Source organism: Eumetopias jubatus, unplaced genomic scaffold, assembly GCF_037043125.1.
Source record: "Eumetopias jubatus isolate StellerSeaLion01/CBP00866 unplaced genomic scaffold, mEumJub1_p1.0 scaffold_2, whole genome shotgun sequence".
Taxonomy (NCBI): Eukaryota; Metazoa; Chordata; class Mammalia; order Carnivora; family Otariidae; genus Eumetopias; species Eumetopias jubatus.
In genome coordinates, this window is record NW_028274808.1 from 79,599,291 (window position 1) to 79,617,651 (window position 18,361).

Genomic DNA, 18,361 nt, shown 5'->3' on the forward strand with positions numbered 1-18,361 from the left:
ACAGAAAAGAAAAAGTGTATGTCTTCCTTTTTAAAATCTAGGTCCTACTTTCCCCAAATCACCAATTTGAAGTACATCTTTTCAGACTTGCTTTTCTGTTCTTCTATACACACACACACACGCTTTTTAAAAAACAAAATCCCTGTTTGTTTGCCACTCGCTGCCTTCATTCAACAATATGTCATAGGCTTCTTTCTACATCAGTATTATGTATTTGCCTCATTGTTTTTAATAGTTGCACAGTATTCCACTATGATAGATGGGAGCTTCTCATCCAGTATGCCTTAAATGGCTATAGGTGTGTCAAGATACTGATTTTCCTATGGATGCTGGGCAGATCTGAGAATTTAGAGAAATGGAAAGTGATGTAATATCGGGGCATGTATATATTAAGTATATAAAATGTTTTCATTCCTTTTACATTTTTGTCAGGAATTAAAAAGTCTTGCAACTAAAAAACCTGGTAAAATTGGTATTCCTGTTATCAAAGAAGGCATACTAGATGCTGTTGTGGTTTGGTTTGTACTCCAGCTTGATGATGAACACAGTTTATCCACAAGTCCTAGTGTGGAAACATGTTGGGAACAGGCTATCTACCCTGTACATGACCTTGCAGGTATATCTTATCTAATTGTTTGTTTGTTTGTTTTTTAATCTTGTTGCTTTAATCCTCTAAGCATTTGAAGTTGTGTAAAAAAAAATTTACGTTGAGTATGAAGTTTCCAGTCAAGGGAGATTGGTTAAATTTTTCAGAACTCTTTATGTTTTGAAAAAGATTTTATTTGAGAGAGAGAGAGCGCGCTTGAGCATGAGCAGGGGCTGGGGCAGAGGGAGAAGCAGGCTCCCCGCTGAGCAGGGAGCCCATGCAGGGCTCCATCCCAGGACATTGGGATCATGACCCGAGCGGAAGGCAGACGCTTAATGGGCTGAGACACCCAGGCGCCCCAGAACTTACTTTTTAAAAAAGTAGTTTTAAATAATTAATATATGTAGTTAAGAAAAGAAAGTAAAACATAATTGCTGCATACTACTCAAAAATATCTATCATTGGGGCACCTGGGTGGCTCAGTTGGCTGAGTGTCTGACTCTTGATTTCAGGTGGGGTCATGGTCTTGGGTCCTGAGATTGAGCCCTCTATAGGGGGTTTGTGCTCAGTGGGGAGTCTGCTTGGGATTCCCTCCCTCTGCCCCTCCCCTTTCTCACATGCAAGCTCTCTCAAATAAATAAATAAATATTTAAAAAATATCATTTCTTCAGCTCTGATTACTCTAGTTATCTATAGATAAGAGAAATGCTAGTCCATTTTTTATAGAACAGTGGAAAAGTACTAGTGTAGGAGTTCTTGCTGCTTACAGAATCTGTGGAGTCCCAGGTCATAAAGGTGCACACACACATATAAAACAAAATTTTGAAGTTTTTTGAAGTTTATAAAGGGTTTATAAATTCATGGACTTCCCTAGGGAAGTTCTATGGTAAAGATATTTTTTGTATAGAAATTTTTTACCAGTAATTTGATGGATTTCAATATATTCACGTAAGTTATATTTCATAGAAAAATTCTACCTTTTTTAAATGGGGGGAGGTAATAAGTTTCTGTTTCTGTGCAGTTTCCTAGTCAAGGATCTAATTTGGCAAGATTGTTAAGTCTTGGAATGAGTATAGTGATGTGGCTAGTATGGTGTTTTTGGAGTCAGTCAGGTAGACTTGGATTCAGGTCCTGGCACTGCCACTTATTGAGTCCCTGGCTGGCCTTGCTGACTATGTCTCAGAGCTTTTATTATGTGATACACAAAAATAGGATGATGCTATCTACCTTGCAGGATTGTTCTAGGGATTTTAAGAAATAATGGATAAGGGACACCTGGGTGGCTCAGTCAGTTAAGCGTCTGCCTTTGGCTCACGTCCTGATCCCAGAGTCCTGGGATCGGGTGCCGCGTCAGGCTCCATGCTCAGTGGGGAGTCTGCTTCTCCCTCTGCCTGCCACTCCCCCCTGCTTGTGATCTCTCTCTCGCTCTTTCTGACAAATAAATAAATAAAATCTTAAAAAAAAAACCAGAATGGATATAAAATGCCTATCAGCAACATGGCAGCTGGCACTCAGTGAGTGGCATTTTTTAATAGAGTTTATTTATCTTATTTAAAAAAATTTAATTCCAGTATAGTTACCATATGGTATTATATTAGTTTCAGATAATCATTGTAGTAATTCATTAATTCTCTATATTACTCAGTGTTCATCATAAATGTACTCTTAATCCCCTCCCCCTATTTCACCCATCTGTCCACCACCTCCCCTTTGGTAACCACCAGTTTGTTCTCTATAGTTAAGAGTCTGTTTTTTTATTTGTCTCTTTCTTTCTTCATTTATTTTGCTTCTTAAATTCCATATATGAATGTAATATGGTATTTGTCTCTAATTGACTTATTTCACTTAGCATTATACTCTCTAGATCCATCCATATTGTTGCAAGTGGCAAGATTTCATTCTTTTTTATGGCTAATATTCTATTATATCTATATACCACATCTTTTTAAAAATTTTTTTTAAGTTCCAGTTAACATACAGTGTAATATTAGTTTCAGGTGTACAATATAGTGATTCAACACTTCCGTATATCACCTGGTGCTCATCACAACAAGTGCACTCCTTAATCCTCATCACCTGTTTAACTCATCCCCCTACCCTCTCCCTTCTATACCAAATCTTTTTTATCCGTTCATCTATGATTGGACACTTGGGCTGCTTCTATACCTTGGCTATTGTAAATAATGCTGCTGTGAATGTAGGGGTACATGTATCCCTTTGAATTAGTGTTTTCATATTCTTTGAGTAAATACCCAGTAGTGGAATTACTGGGTCATATGGTAATTGTGTTTTTAATTATTCAGAAACTTCCATACTATTTTCCACAGTTTTCCCAACAGTGCACAGGGGTTCCTTTTTCTCCACATTTTCCCAACACTTGTTGTTTCTTGTGTTTTTTTTAGCCATTCTGACAGGTGTGAGGTGATAGCTCATTGTGGTTTTGATTTGCATTTCCCTGATGATGAGTGATGTTGAACATCTTTTGTGTTATTTTTGTTTATTCAAACTTTCTTATAGTTACTTAGACATATGGGCCTTTTTTTTTTAATCCTTCTTAGGGGAAGGACATTTTAAATGTGTAATCACAGGAATAACCTGTATTTTCAACTGGTTCTAAAGCTGATAAGAAGGAATTGTGATTTTACATTTACATTTTTTTTTTAAAGATTTTATTTATTTATTTGACAGAGACACAGCGAGAGAGGGAACACAAGCAGGGGGAGTGGGAGAGGGAGAAGCAGGCTTCCTACTGAGCAGGGAGCCCGATGCAGGGCTCGATCCCAGGACCCTGGGATCATGACCCGAGCCAAAGAGACGCTTAACAACTGAGCCACCCAGGCGCCCAGATGCCCCTACATTTATATTTTAAAGTTTTACAGAGTTTGAAAGTTCATGGATAAGAGCTTTATAGGTCTTTATTGTAGGACTTAGTCCTTCCATATATTGTCAAATTCCTGAACATGCAAATGTCTAAATACTTACGGTTAGAAATATTACTGATAAGATTCTATTAAATGCTGCCTTGTTCTTTTGGAAATTTGAGAAAAGAATGTCCCTTTAAGCTAGGGTGAGGGTTTGGTATTGACCCCTGACTTTGATTTATCTTTGTTATTGTTGGCTTCATTACTGAAGAAGATTAAGAGCCCCTGCAGCTCTTCCCCCACCCCTTAATATGGGGATGATGATACCTACTGATTGCACTAAAAGCACTATAGTACTAATAGTTGGGGTCCAGTAATGGAGCTCTTTAATCTCTATCATGCCATGAGTTAATTGTCTTCAAACTTAAGTTTTTGGCCAAGAAAGCTGGAGGGATTTTTCCTGGTGTTTTGTAGGAAATGAATAAATTAATCCACTTATTTCTCTTAAATCAATAGATACAATCTTTCCTGTAGTGATTTCAAAATGGGGGAGGGTGGGAGGTGTTTGTATGATCCTCAGACTTACAAATATATTCATCAATTACAATTTTTTTTCTTTCTTACTATTTTATGGAGACTATTGGATAAAACCTGGGGACCATGTGATGATGGAAGTGTCTTGTCAAGATTGTTACTTAAGAATCCAGAATATCAGTGTTTTTGGTTCGGAACGTGAAGTGGGTGCTGGAAAAAATTTTACCCAGGATAAAGACTTGCTGTCTTTAGGAAGTGAGGCTGAACTCTGTAGTGCCCTGGCTAACCTTCAGACCAGTAAACCAGATGCTGTGGAGCAGACATGTATATTGGAATCCACAGAAATTGCTTTGCTTAATAACAGCCTCTATCATGAAGGCTTTAAAATGGCAATGAGAAAAGTGTTGTCTTCGTTGACTCCAGAGAAACTGTGTCAGGCCATGGACACTCAGTGTCAGAATGAGATGAGCTGCGGAAGTGAAGAGAGTAATTCTGAAGAGAGCATCCCTGAACCTTTCTATGTGTTAGATGTGTCTGAAGGCTTCTCTATTCTGCCCATAATTGCTGGCACACTTGGGCAGGTTAAACCTTACAGTTCTGTGGAGAAAGACCAGCATCGTATCACTCTGGACCTCATATCTGAAGCCAATCACTTTCCTAAAGAAACACTGGAGTTTTGGTTGAGACATGTGGAAGATGAATCTGCTGTGTTGCAAAGGCCAAAATCAGACAAGTTGTGGAGTATAATTATATTGGATGTCATTGAGCCGTCTGGGCTCATTCAGCAGGAAATAATGGAAAAAGCAGCAATATCCAGGTAAAACACAAAATACAACTTTTGGTTTTTGAGCTTAAATTCATGTCAATTCTTTTAGTTCTTTAATGGCATAGCTGTACAAATGAATCATGATTACGTGTGTTCCTTTTCACAATATGTGACTTTATCCCTTTCTCTTTGCATGTCATTACTCATTTTTTTCATATAAAGGAACGCCTTCTCTGTATTGTGAAGAAGAGAGCCTGCTTTGGGATTGGACTGCCTCTATATAATATAGAGAATTAAGTAAAGATTTATAAGAACGATAAGATATTCTGTAAATAAGGAAAAATAAAATCTCATCTTTATGATAAAAGAAATGCCTTTAATGGGCACCTGGGTGGCTCAGTCAGTTAAGCATCTGCCTTTGGCTTGGATCATGATCTTGGGGTCCTAGGATTGAGCCCTACATCACGCTCCCTGCTCAGCGGGGAGCCTGTTTCTTCCTCTTCTCCCTGCTCATGCTTTCTCTCACTATCTCTGTCACTCTGTCTCTCAAATAAATAAAATCTTAAAAAAAATACCTTTAAGAAACATGTGGTACACATTTGATGGTATATTGGGAGAGCAAAGTGCTTCTTATAAACAAGCCCCAGTCCTCTTAGGTCTTAAAATCTTTATTTTATAATACAGTTCTCTCCCCAAGGTATTTTCCCTTCAGTGTTGATTGCTGGAGGCAAACTTGACCCTAATATTTAATATTGAAAGCAAATTTGACTAAGTTTCAAGGTCCTTTAGTTGTGCTGTTCAGATCTGAGTGCCTACTGGCCATTTGTATTTCTTCTTTGGAAAAATGTCTCTTCAAGTTCTTTGACAGTTTTTGAGTCAGTTTTTTTTTATTGAGTTTTTAGGAATTCTGTATGTATCTGGATATTAATCCCTTGTCACATCACTGACAGATATTTCCTCCCATTCTGTGTGTTGGTTGCCTTTTTACTTTATTGATAATATCTTTTCATATGCAGAAATTTAAATTTTTTTATACAGTCCACTTTTTTTGTTTGTTTGTTTTACTTTTATTGCCTGTTTTTGGTGTCATCTCCAAGAAATCATTGTCAGATGCTATGGCCTAAAGCTATTCTCATATGTTCTCTTTTAAGAATGTTTATAGTTTTAGGTCTTAAATTTAGGTCTTTGAACCATTTTGATTTAATTTTTGTATATGGCGTTCAGTTAGAGCCCAGCTTCAGTCTTTTGACTATCGATACCCAGTTTTCCCAACAACTGTTAGTAGAAAAGACATCCATTCCACATTGAACAGTCTTGACACCCTTGGGAAAAACCATTTTACCATATATGTTAAGGTTTATTTCTGAGGTCTTTAGTTCTATTATCACTGATGTTCATGTCTAGTCTTTATGCCATTACCATCCTATTTTGATTACTGTAGCTTTATAATAAATGTGTTTTTAAGCAACTAATTCTTTTTTTGTTGTGGTAAAAAACATTAAATTTATCATCTTAACCATTTTTTTAAAGATTTTATTTCTTCAACAGAGAGAGCAGGGTGGGGGGGGTTGCAGAGGGAGAGGGGGAAGCAGACTCCCCACTGAGCAGGGAACCAGACACAGGGGGCTCAATCCTAGGACCCCAGGATCATGACCTGAGCCAAAGGCAGATGCTTAACTGACTGAGCCACCCGGGCATTCTTCATCTTAACCGTTTTAAACATACAGTTTAGTAGTACTAAGGTGTATTCACATTGTTGTACAGCAGATCACTAGAACTTTTTCATCTTGCAAAACTAAAACTCTATAACCACAAAACACTAATTCCCCTTGCCCCCAGGTCCTTGGCAACCACCTTTCCAATTTCTGTTTCTATTTTTTTGAGTACTTTAGATACTTCATATGTAGAATCATATGGTATTTGTCTTATGTGACTGATATATTTCATTTATCATAATGTCCTTGAGGTTCATCCATGTTGTAACATGTAACAGGATTTCCTTCTTTTTTAAACTGCATAATATTTCACTGTATAAATATGCCAGTTTCATTAGCCATTCATCTGTTGTTGGACATTTGAGTTATTCTACCTTTTAGCTACTGTGAATAATGCTGCAGTGAAAATGAGTGTGTATACATCTCTCTGAGATTCTGCTTTCAGTTCTTTTGATGTATATCTAGGGGTGCAATTGAGTCATATGGTAATTCTGACTGAAGTACTGCAGCTTCCTTGGTGCTATGGCAAGTCATGGTACTAGAGCTCACCCTGATGTCTGTCTGTGGTACTGCACATTCTGCGCTCCTTAACCAAGCCAAGTGATCTCCTTTATCTATCAAAGGTCCCCAACCTGGCTCCCGTTTTTTTGTCACTGCTTAGGTTCATGCAAGAGAGAAACCAGTCCCTTGGGCAGCCCACCCCCCCCAAAAGTCAGAATGTTATGATGTACATTCCATTCTTCTCTTTTTCTCCCCAACAAATAAATTGGGAATTGGGAGTTCTCTCTTGATTGTACTGTGCTGTGGGTGGCTGGGGAAGAGATTATGGCAAGTAAATGCGATACATTTTCCTACCGTCTTCCATGCAGTTCTTTCTGGCTGTGCACTGGCCTGGGGTACAGGAACCTCTTAACTGGTTTCTGGGTATCTCCCAGAAATAGTTGAGTCTGTGTGTTTTTATTAAGTAAGTGTCTCTGGGGAGAGGTGAGTCGGAGGCTTCCTATTCACCATTTTGCTTATATGGTTATTTTCCCTGTACTTTGTAATACGTTTTGAAATTGGGAAGTGTAAAACCTCCAACTTTTTTTTTTTTTTCAAGATTGTTTTGGCTATTCTGGATCCCTTAAAATTCCGTATGAATTTTAGGATGGGGGGTTTTCTATTTTGGTAAAAAAAAATGCTGTTGGAGGTGCCTGGGTGGCTCAGTCGTTAAGTGTCTGCCTTCGGCTCAGGTCATGGTCATGATCCCCGGGTCCTGGGATTGAGCCCCATTGAGCCCCGCATCAGGCTCTCTGCTCAGTGGGAAGCCTGCTTCTCCCTCCCACTCCCTCTGCTTGTCTCTCTGTCAAATAAATAAATAAAATCTTTTAAAAAAAATGCTCTTGGGATTTCATAGGGATTGCATTAAATCTGTATAGCTCACTTTGGGTAGTATTTACATTTTAACAATATTTCCTTCCAGTCCATGAATGTGGGATGTCTTTTGGTTTATTTGTATCTTTTTTTAAAAAAGATTTTACTTATCTATGTGAGAGAGAGAGTGCATGCATGCGCAGGAGCGGGGAGGGGGAATAGGGGGTGCAGAGGGAGAGGGACAAGCAGATCCCAGGACCCTGAGTCATGCAGTTGCCCCTATTTGTGTCTTTCCAGCAGTGTTTGTAGTTTTCAGTTTACAAATCTTTAACCTGTTTGGTTAACTTTATTCCTAAGTATTTTATTATTTTTGATGCTTTTGTAAGTGGGATTGTTTTCTTAATTTCCTTTTTGGGTTGTTCATGTTAATTATAAAAATACAACTAATCTGTGTGTTGACTTTATATCCTGAAACTTTGCTGAATTTATTAGTTGTAACATTTTTGTGTGGAATCTTTAGGGCTTCTAAATATATGATGATGTTGTCTGTGAACAGAGATAATTTTACTTCTTCATTTCTAGTTTTGATGCCCTTTATTTTTCTTGCTTGATTGCTTCATTTAGAACTTCCAGTGACTATGTTGAATGGAGGTAGTGAAAGTGGGTGTCCTTGTTTTGTTCCTGATCTTAGTGGAAAAGCTTTCAGTCAGTCACATTTTATTTACATGGAACTTTTAAAGGATTTTTAAAAAGCATTTTTGGTTATAAAAACAATTTAGCAGACAATGTGTTCTGTGTGAAGGATTAGTTATTATAGCGGGAAACAACTTATGTAAAGCTACCAACTCCTCTTCCCTGTGTTTATTGGTAGGGGGAGGAATCCTATTGGCAGTTTGGGACAGTTTTCTTTGTTTTGTTTTTTGTTTTTGTTTGTTTGTTTTTTACAGTTCTTATATAGGATTGTCCTATGGATTGCAGGATGTTTGGCATCTCTGGGCACTAAATGCTAGTAGCTCCCGTAATCATTGTTTTAACCCAGTATTCTTTCCTCCCCTCCAAATCCCTCCTGAGTAACAGTGGGGAACCAGTGGTTCTTTCCTTTAGCCCAAGCTGTTGTACAGCCTCCTTACCTGGATGGATAGGCTTATCTCAATTCTGGGGATAGAGGTATGCAGATGCTCTCACACAGGCCTCCTCTTTGCCTCTAACAGAGGGGAGGTCTCATGACTGGTGAAAGGGTGAAATTAGTGATTGGGAGAATAGATTATATCTGGGATAAGGGTATCTCTCTCACTGGAACTCCTCCCAGCACCCCCCTCTCCAAAAGCAAGGGAAAATGAGTCATTTCACAGACTTAAGTACTTTCTAATTACTTTTGTAGTTGTTGTTTTAAAATGTTTAGTCATACTAAAAATACAGGAGAAAGTTTAAATGCTTGGTACTTTTTTTTTTTTTAATTTAAACCCATTTAAAAACATCTTGTGTTGGGTCACAAGGAAACTGAAGAATTTCTTCTCTTCAGAATTTTTGCCATTTATGGTTAGACTTTTGAGTTGGGACGTATTTTTTCACTCCTAAAAGCACAGATGGTTCAGAAGTATTATTTGGCTGTGCAGAGGATTCCATTGAGGAGTCTGGCAGCTCCAGTGGTATAAGTGACAAAACAATGTCAGTAAAGCTAAGCAGAGTTGCAAGGCATTACTGTTTTATCTAAACATAACTAAGAAGCATTCCTGTTAGTGACAGTAATATTGAGTTAAGGATTTGTACAAGATTTTAGATTAAAATAGTAGGACCATGGCCTTTTAAAATAATTTTCATATACTGCTTTTGTGTAGTATTTATCTCTGGTATGGTCATAGTACTTGATTCAGCCTTTTCTGACTTTTTAAGGTTCAGCAGATAAAATATTGATACTTTGTTTAGTCTAATTTTCTGAAATGATTTGATGTATTGTCCTCCCTTCCCCTTTCCTATAGATTTTTATGGTTAGAAGGTTGACTTTTAACCTGTGTGCTTTTTCAGCTTGCAAATTTCATAGTACAGTACCCTCTTGTGGTTATCTGGGGGTGGAGGGAATTAGTCAAGCAGCATAAAGCTCTGCGGCTACTATGTCATTTGAGATCTTGTGCTCTTGAAAGAAAAATTAGATCTGGTTCCATTTAAGCGGATCACAATTAGCAGGTAACTTCAGAAAAATTTAGTAACAGGAATTTTCAGAATTAAACCTGATCCATTTGAGGAAAACAGGTTTCTCCAGTTTTTTGGAAGATAAATTTTTATCTGGTTTGCTAAAGATATAGATGAGAATTTTGTTAAGAGCTGTGTAATATTACTAATTGTAGAGATTAATTTCTACTAGAATTTACCTAAAATACCAGAAGTTGATAGGAAAGCAGTAATGAAAATAAGCAAAGCATTGGGGTCAGGATGGAGCCCTTTTTAAGGCTGATCTGTAATATATAGGACTTATTACAACATAAATAATCATGCACTTATATTTACTGAAAAGAGACTATCCTGGTTTAGGATCATGACGTCTCAATCAGTCTAATGCCATTATATTTAGGAATCATCTCCAGCTTTCCTTGATGATTTTATGTTCTTCAGATAACCTGATTATGACATGGCTTCTGATTAGCTAGTTAATCTTTAGGGAGAGCTGTTAGAAGAATAGTTTGTTTAGGGGCTCATTCAGTTGGGCATCTGCCTTCAGCTCAGATCATGATCCCGGGGTCCTGGGATCGAGCCCTGCATCCGGCTCCCTGCTCAGTGGGGAGCCTGCTTCTCTCTCTCCCTCTGCCCCTCTCCCCTGCTTGTACGCGCTCTCTCTCAAATAAATAAGAAAAAAAAGATCTTAAAAAAGAACAGTCTTATTGTAAACTTTTCCATCAACTTTTTATTTTGAAATATTTCAAAATTTCAAACTTAAAAATTGCAAGAATAGTAACAGTGAATACAAGACTGTTGTTTTGTCTTTATAACCTTCACTTTTACTTTAACATTTAGTGTGTCTCCTTAGAACAAAGGCTTTTCCCCCCCTGCGTATCACAGTAAAATCACAATCAGGAAACAGCATTGATAAAATACTATTATTTAATATATAGTCTATATTAAAATTTCCCCTGCTGTCCCAGTAATATCCTATATTCCTTTTTTCTCCCCAATCTAGGTTCTAATCAAGGGTCCTGCATTGCATTTAGTTGTCATGTCTTATTATAGTTTGTCATTCTGGTTTTAGATACAGTATTTTTAAATGGTTAAGAGAATCAGTTTAGTAAAAGCCAGAAGAATTAATGATTTGAAACTAATTTAAGAGAAGTGCCAAAGTGGTTTTGAGGAATGGGTGTTTTATAATTTGTCAAGATTTTAATGACCTATTCAGGGAAACTACATAGCATAAAATTTAAGTAACTTGTAGGAAGTATTTTTTTTTAGATTACACAAATGTCTTGGCAAACCAAACCTTAGCTTTGTGTTATTATAAATAGATCCTTACTACCTCTATGTATTTAAGAGGAAAAATTTACTGTTAAGATACATATGATAATATGAAGTCCACTTCTATAAATAGCTATATATTTATAAATATATGTCTATATATATCTATATCTATAAATGTCTATAAATAGCCTGTCCTAGAAGTTCAGGTGGAAACCAGCTTAGAATGTTCAGTAAAAATGAGGGATTTAATGTGTGATTGTAAATGTGGCAAATGAAAATAATGACTTGGTTTAAAGTCCTTTAAAGTAACCTCCAAATCTGCTTCATTTGATGGTAGTAAGTGACCCACTCACCCCCTCATGCTTCTCACAGCTGAGGTGTGAGGAAATAAGACTGTATAGGTGAACATGGGTGCTGTCTTGGCTTAAGAGCCTTAAATTTCACATAGGAACTAATACCTTCCATGGGTGTAGCAATAGGAACACTTGGTTACAAGATACACCACCCTCAGGGAAGCCCAAAGATGATACAGCTTCCCATCGGGTGCTTTTTTCATAGTTCTTTCAGTCTAAATGTGCTCTACCTTATATTGAGAGGCAATTTAAAAAAATCTTTATCCCAAGCAGTGTTGCTGATCACACTAAGACAGCTGACATTCCACCTTAATGGGATTTCCAGGGAAACAAAAGGTGAACCCAAGACCAGTTGGAGGAGGAGAATGGGTTTTGTTAACTCTTTACTCACACTCTTCCTCACATTCTTTACTAGAACATTTGGATTTTTAATTAGATTTTCTTTCAGTGTTTAACTTTTTATTTTGAAATAATATCAGGCTTACAGAGAAGTTAAAAAATAGTACAAAGAACTTTTAACAACAACAACAAAAAAGATCTTTTAACATATACCTTATACCCAGATGCACAAATTGTTATATTTTGCCACATTTGCTTTATTATTCTCTCTGGACTATTTAGAGTAAGTTCCAGATATCATGTTCTTTTAATCCCTAAATATTTTGGTGTATATTTCTAAGAACAAGGATATTCATTTACATAACCATCATACAGTTGTCAAAATCAGGAAGAATGGCCACAATACCTTTATCTAGTGTACTGTCTTATTCAGATTTCACTCTTTGTTGCCATAATATCCATTATAACTTTTTTTGTTTCTGGTTCAGAATCCAGTTGAGGATCGCACATTGCATTTAGTTGTCCTTTCTCTTTAGTCTCCTTAATTCTGGAGCAGTTCCTGAGTTTTTCATATATTAAGTTTTGAAGAGTGTAGGCCATTTATTTTGTAGAATGTTCCTCATGTTTTGTTTTGTTTTTAATCAGATTTGGATTATCCATTTTAGAGATGAACATTACAGAAGTAAGCGTCACATTAGGAGGCGCATAGTATTGCTTTATCCCATTATTGTGTTAATTTAGATCAGTTGGTTTAAGTTGTATCCACAAGGTTTTTCCACAATAAATTGCTCTGTTTCCCTTTGTAATGAGTATGTCATTGGGAGGGGGGCAATACTTTGAGACTTTGTAATCTTTTCCTAACAAAACTTTCACTCACTAGTTTTAATAGCCATTGATGACTCTTCCTAAATCTAAAGACATATCCACCCAGCCAACTGGTTATTTTTCTCTTTCGTGGATCAGGGGCCACCTTGACTTGTTGGGAAATTATTTCCAGTGGTTTACCACTCTGAACTACCAGCCAATAACATAGTCTATTAGATTATGTACAATCTGTAGCTCACCGATTAATTATGATTTAGTTACTGGTATTTATAAAACATAGGGAATCAAGATGCTTTTTAAAACATTTTTCCTTCTCTAGGTGTTTGCTACAATCTGGAGGCAAGATCTTTCCTCAGTATGTGCTGATGTTTGGGTTGCTTGTGGAATCACAGACACTGGTAGAAGAGAGTGCTGTTCAAGGAACAGAACGCACTCTTGGATTAAATATAGCACCTTTTATTAATCAATTTCAGGTAAGTGTTTAGAAGTTCAGCCGGGTGGCTCTTACCCACCATCTACCTTATCTTTCTCTGTAGTTTTATCGAGTCACTGTGTTTAGCTGGATTAGGATGGTAATCAGTTTCTTAGAGCAAAGGAATTTATGAGTGCAAATGAATCCAGAGATTAGAATAGCCAAGGAATTCTGTTGTTCCTACTGACAAAAGTCTATAGATATTCCTCTGAGCCAATTGTTACAAGTGAAAAATAGGGTCCTAGGTTTAGTCTTAGGAAAAAGGGTGCTTCTTGTCTAAAACAGAAGCAGCCAGAAGAAGACCTGCATTCTAAACTTGAACCCTTAATTACATTTAAACCTCAGGCTAGCAGGCGATAGGTTATTGTAAGCAGCTGATGTCTAGATAGTCAGACTGCTCTGAGTAGGAATGCAGGAGCTTAGGAAACTGGAGCTCAAGGCAAAAGGGGTTAAACAAGGACTCAAGATTTAGTACTGGCAAAGGCATTAGCAGGAGAATACAAATTTGTAAGTTAAAATTGTGTGAGTGGATGAAGTGTCTAGGGGAAGAGGTTTGGGGTTGAAGACAGGTAGGAAGTAGGTGGAATACTGATGTGTAAGCGAAAGCAGAATTTTGGGAAGTAGGATTTGTGTGCAGATTTAAAGAAGTGATATCTCAAACTTTTATCTAATGGCTATGCATAGTAAGCCTTTGAATATGCAGTGAGATCCATGAACAGTACTTGATCAACAAATATAAGTTTGTTGAGAAAATGCTTTTTTTCCAGGGCTGGCTAAATGAGATCTTAGAGTTTGTTTGATCTCAGATTTTTGGAGAGTTTAATAAGGAGAATACACTTATCAGAAGACAGAAGTTTAGGGGCACCTGGCTGTTTCAGTTGGAGGAGTGCGTGACTCTTAATCTCAGAGTCTACATGTTGGGTATAGAGGTTACTAAAAAATAAATCAACTAAAAAAAAAAGACAGAAGTTTTCGTTGTTTGTGTGGTTCAAAAATACCACCATCTCCTTTCTAGCTTATTCCCTCTTGATGTTGGTGTCAACAATTGTTTGATTCCATCAGAATCTATGGTATTTTGATCCCTCCATCTTTTCACTGTATTTCCTGTTTTATATCCTCCTTCCTTAATAGTTTGTATTCCATGGTCCATGTACTTTTCATATATCCCTTCTCTTCAGTTTTTCTACTGGCCTGGGAAGATCCTACCTTGGTTAAGTCCAGCTTTCTGCCCTCTCTGTGCCGGTACTCCTACAGCTGAATATGCAGACTTTGGTCTCACTTCAGCCTGTGACTACTCATCCCAAGAGGCAATTGGCCTGGTAGTTTTACATTTTCTGGTCCACCTACCCATTTTCTTAGATGATATTGTCTCTTCTTTTCTAATATTATCTGTTACACAGACAGCTGAGTGAACCAATGAATCAAAATGAGAGGTGGTAAAATAAACTATACAGTAGTCCTCCCTTATCTATGGGGGATACTTTTCAAGACCCACAATGAAAACCACCGATAGTACTGAACCGATCTATACTGTTTTTCCCTAAACATACACCTATGATGAAGTTTAGTTTATAAGGTAGAGTAAGAGATAATAATAACTAAAGATAGAATAATTTACTGTAATAAAACTTATGTGGATGTGGTCTCTCTTTCATAATAGCTTATTGTACCATATTCACCCTTCTTGTGATGAGATGAGATGATAAAATGCCTACCTAGTGAGATTATGTGACGGGAATGATACAGGTGTTAGGTTACTGTTGACTTGACAGTTTGTCAGGAGGAGGATCCTCTGCTTCCGGACCTTGGTTGACTGCTGGTAACAAACCATGGAAAGTGAAATCACAGATAAACGGGACTACTGTACAGAAAACAACAGAAATGTATTCTTTCAACAAATGTCTGCCATATATATGCTACTTTACTTTAGGTTTTGGGAATATAGCTGCGAATCTGAGATAAGTTCCTGCACTCCTGGAGCTAGGATTCAAATTGACAAACAAGAGAGAGATAATAAACAAATAAAAAGATTAGAATGATGATGGTTACAAGTGCTATGGACATAAAGCAGTTAAGAGAGGGAATGGGGGTAAGTGATACACTATTTTATATAAATGATAACTAGGGAAAGGACTCATGGATAAGTGATATTTAGGTAGGGAACTGAAGAAATAAGGAAGCAAGCCATAAACAAGTCAAAGGAGCAAAAAGTGCAATGGCCTGAGGGAGGAGCATGACTGGAGTTGTTCAGTAACAGCAGGTCAGATGAAAGATGCAGTCAGACAAGTATTAGGAGCTAGATCTTGTAGAGCCTTTTGGTTCTATAAAGACTTCGACTCTGAAAGAGGTGGAAGACACCTGGAGGGTGTTGAACAGAGGAACGACACGGTATATCTTGTTGTTTTGAAAGAAGTAAACCACTTGTGAGAGGCAGGCAAAGGCATTACTGCAGTAATTCAGGTGAGAGGTGGTAGTGACTTAGAGTGGTAGCAGTGTGGAGGTGGTGCCAGGTGTTCCAATTGTAGAGATATTTGAAGGTAGGTTGTGGTATATTGGATGTGGGGTACGAGAGCACCTGGAAGGATAGTTACCATCTACTGAAATGGGGAAAATAGCAGGAAGATCAGGTTTTGTTTATGTGTTTGCGGGATCATTGAACAGTAGGATAAGAATTCAGAGGAAGATTGAGGCTAGAGATAAAATTTGGTACTTAAATTTGGTAGATGATATTTAAAGCCTGAGTGAAATCACCTTGGGGGTATATAGAAAGAACTGAACTCTAGAGAATTCATGAAATGATGAGTTCTAGATGGGAAATGTTAAGAATTAGCACAGATGCCAGGAGTGACCGGGAGGCTAGGTTGAGAAACAGGAGTGAGGACAGACTATGAGGGATTAGAAGGCATGTGATAAGAGGTAGCAGGAATCTAGAGCTTCTTCTGGTGACTGATATAAACGAGGATAAAGGGCAATGAGTCCTGGAAATGGCATGGAACTGCTGTGTTGTCATGGCAGAGAAGGTTGGATGCCTTCAAGGATGCCCAAGGAGAGGTTGGTAGATCTGTGTCCACTGTTTCACCATGCAGTTGCTCTCTTAATATTTTACTCAAAGGCAAGAGGGTGCTTTGAAAACAAGTTTCCTTTTTATTTCAAATGAAGAGGCTAAAAGTTACTAGTAGGAACCTTTCATTGGTATTAAAATTGATGGAACACATTATAGCAGTGGCTCTCAACCTTGACTGAACTTTCAAAACTACCGTATCTATCTGAGGTGTGGCCTGAGCAGTTGGGGCTTTTAAAAAGCTCTTTAGCTGATTTTAACTTGCAGTTAAAAGTTGAGAACCATTGCTTTCTAGAAATAAACGTTATTTTCCAAATAAAATCCACTATTATTTGCTTGAATTTGGCATATTTTCTCAAACAATACCATAATTTAATGTTGTACTATTTGCTTATTAGTTCGTCTTTCACACATAAGCACAACCTGGGTTTAAAATTTTTGGAGCTGTTTGGCTTAAGTAAAAATTTAATTTGCGTTCATCCAAGCAAAGGATCTGTAGATAATTGAAACCATATCAAATTATTTAACCTGCCTAAACCTTGGTTTGTTCATCCTTCTTGTAAAACTGGAATCATGAAACTGCTTATGCCTTAAGGTTGATAAGGGAATTAAATGAGATATTAGATATAAAAAGCATTATATCATACTGATGCAAGTATGAAGTAAATACTTGAGGGCACTTGGCCACAAAAAGAATTGAGTAAAAGTGAAAAATTTGTACTTTCTCTAGGTACCTATACGAGTATTTTTGGATCTATCCTCATTGCCGTGTATACCTTTAAGCAAGCCAGTGGAACTCTTAAGACTAGATTTAATGACTCCATATTTGAACACCTCTAACAGAGAAGTAAAGGTAATACAAAATGATTATTCTTGTCATATTCAGAATTATCTTAAGCTGGGCAATACTTCATGTACACAAAAGAGTAGTAGCCACTTTTTTTTTTTTTACAATTTAAATGTTATTTTTTTTCTAAACAATATCCAAAAGTGAGCTTGGGTAAATACTAGTGAATACAATAGATTGGTATTAATTTGAATTGGGTGATTAAAGTTTATAAAATTTGGAGCTAAAATTGACTAAAAAGACAGACTTATCCAAGTCCACTCTATTTACTCTGATGAAATTTTCATGATTTCTTAATTTTCATAGGTACACATTTGTAAATCTGGACAAGTGACTGCCATTCCCTTTTGGTATCATATGTACCTTGATGACGAGATTAGGTTGGATACTTCAAGTGAAGCCTCCCACTGGAAACAAGCTGCAGTTGTTTTAGATAATCCCATCCAGGTGGAAATGGGAGAAGAATTAGTACTAAATGTGCAGCACCACAAAAGCAATGTCAGCATCACAGTAAAGCAGTGAAGAGCAGTTTTCTAATGAAAAACTGTCCAGGTAGAGCAGCAAGTACACAGTTCTGGTCTGAATTAGTAGTGGGGTTGTAATCATAAAATGGGGATATGTGTGAAGATTTAATTCCTTGTAATGGTCAAATATTTTTTTAAATTAATAAAGTATATTTAAAAGATTCTAAAGGGGAGCATTATTACAAAGATATTGCTGCAGACTTCCTTTCCAAAAAAGGCTGTCATTAATTTTTCAAGTTAGCAAAGTTTGTTTTTATTGCTTGGTTATACATAAAATGGTTTCAATTTTGCTTGATACTTTAGTCTACACTCTAAAGCTATAAAGATAAGGGATTTGAGTCCCATCTTCATTGTCCTGTGCCAGTAAGTAAAGCAGAACTTTTAATTTTTAAGGCATTTTGGCTTTTTTTTAAGTCTAAACTTCTTAATTGGGATACATCAGAAAGTTGGGGCTTCTACTAAAGACAGAGGGTTTATGGTTACCTGTAAATTCCAAGCTTGCTTCTTTTAAATACTGTACTTCTGAAACTCCTTGGGTTTTTGTGTTTTGAGAATGCAAACTTGAATTAAGAATTTAAGCTATCAGCTGAATTTGTTAAGAGAGTAAAAGTTAGGGATGAAGTAAAATCTCTAAGGCAGCATTTTTCTTGGTCTGCTTTGGCAAAGAAAATTAAACTGGTA

The 18,361-nt window shown here is 37.0% G+C and overlaps 1 protein-coding gene across 2 annotated transcripts in view; it reads left to right on the forward strand.

Annotated features, from left to right (window-relative positions):
• Positions 1–17,848, forward strand: part of PRMT9 (protein arginine methyltransferase 9) — a 35,421-nt gene extending 17,573 nt beyond the window's left edge. For both annotated transcript variants that reach the window (XM_028125273.2, XM_028125274.2), the window contains 5 exons: positions 433–616; positions 4,084–4,798; positions 13,096–13,249; positions 17,040–17,162; positions 17,463–17,848. In XM_028125273.2, coding sequence (XP_027981074.1) covers positions 433–616; positions 4,084–4,798; positions 13,096–13,249; positions 17,040–17,162; positions 17,463–17,678 — 1,392 coding nt within the window. In that variant the 3' untranslated portion in view covers positions 17,679–17,848. The remainder of the gene's footprint in view (positions 1–432; positions 617–4,083; positions 4,799–13,095; positions 13,250–17,039; positions 17,163–17,462) is intronic.
• Positions 17,849–18,361: the final 513 nt, after the last annotated feature.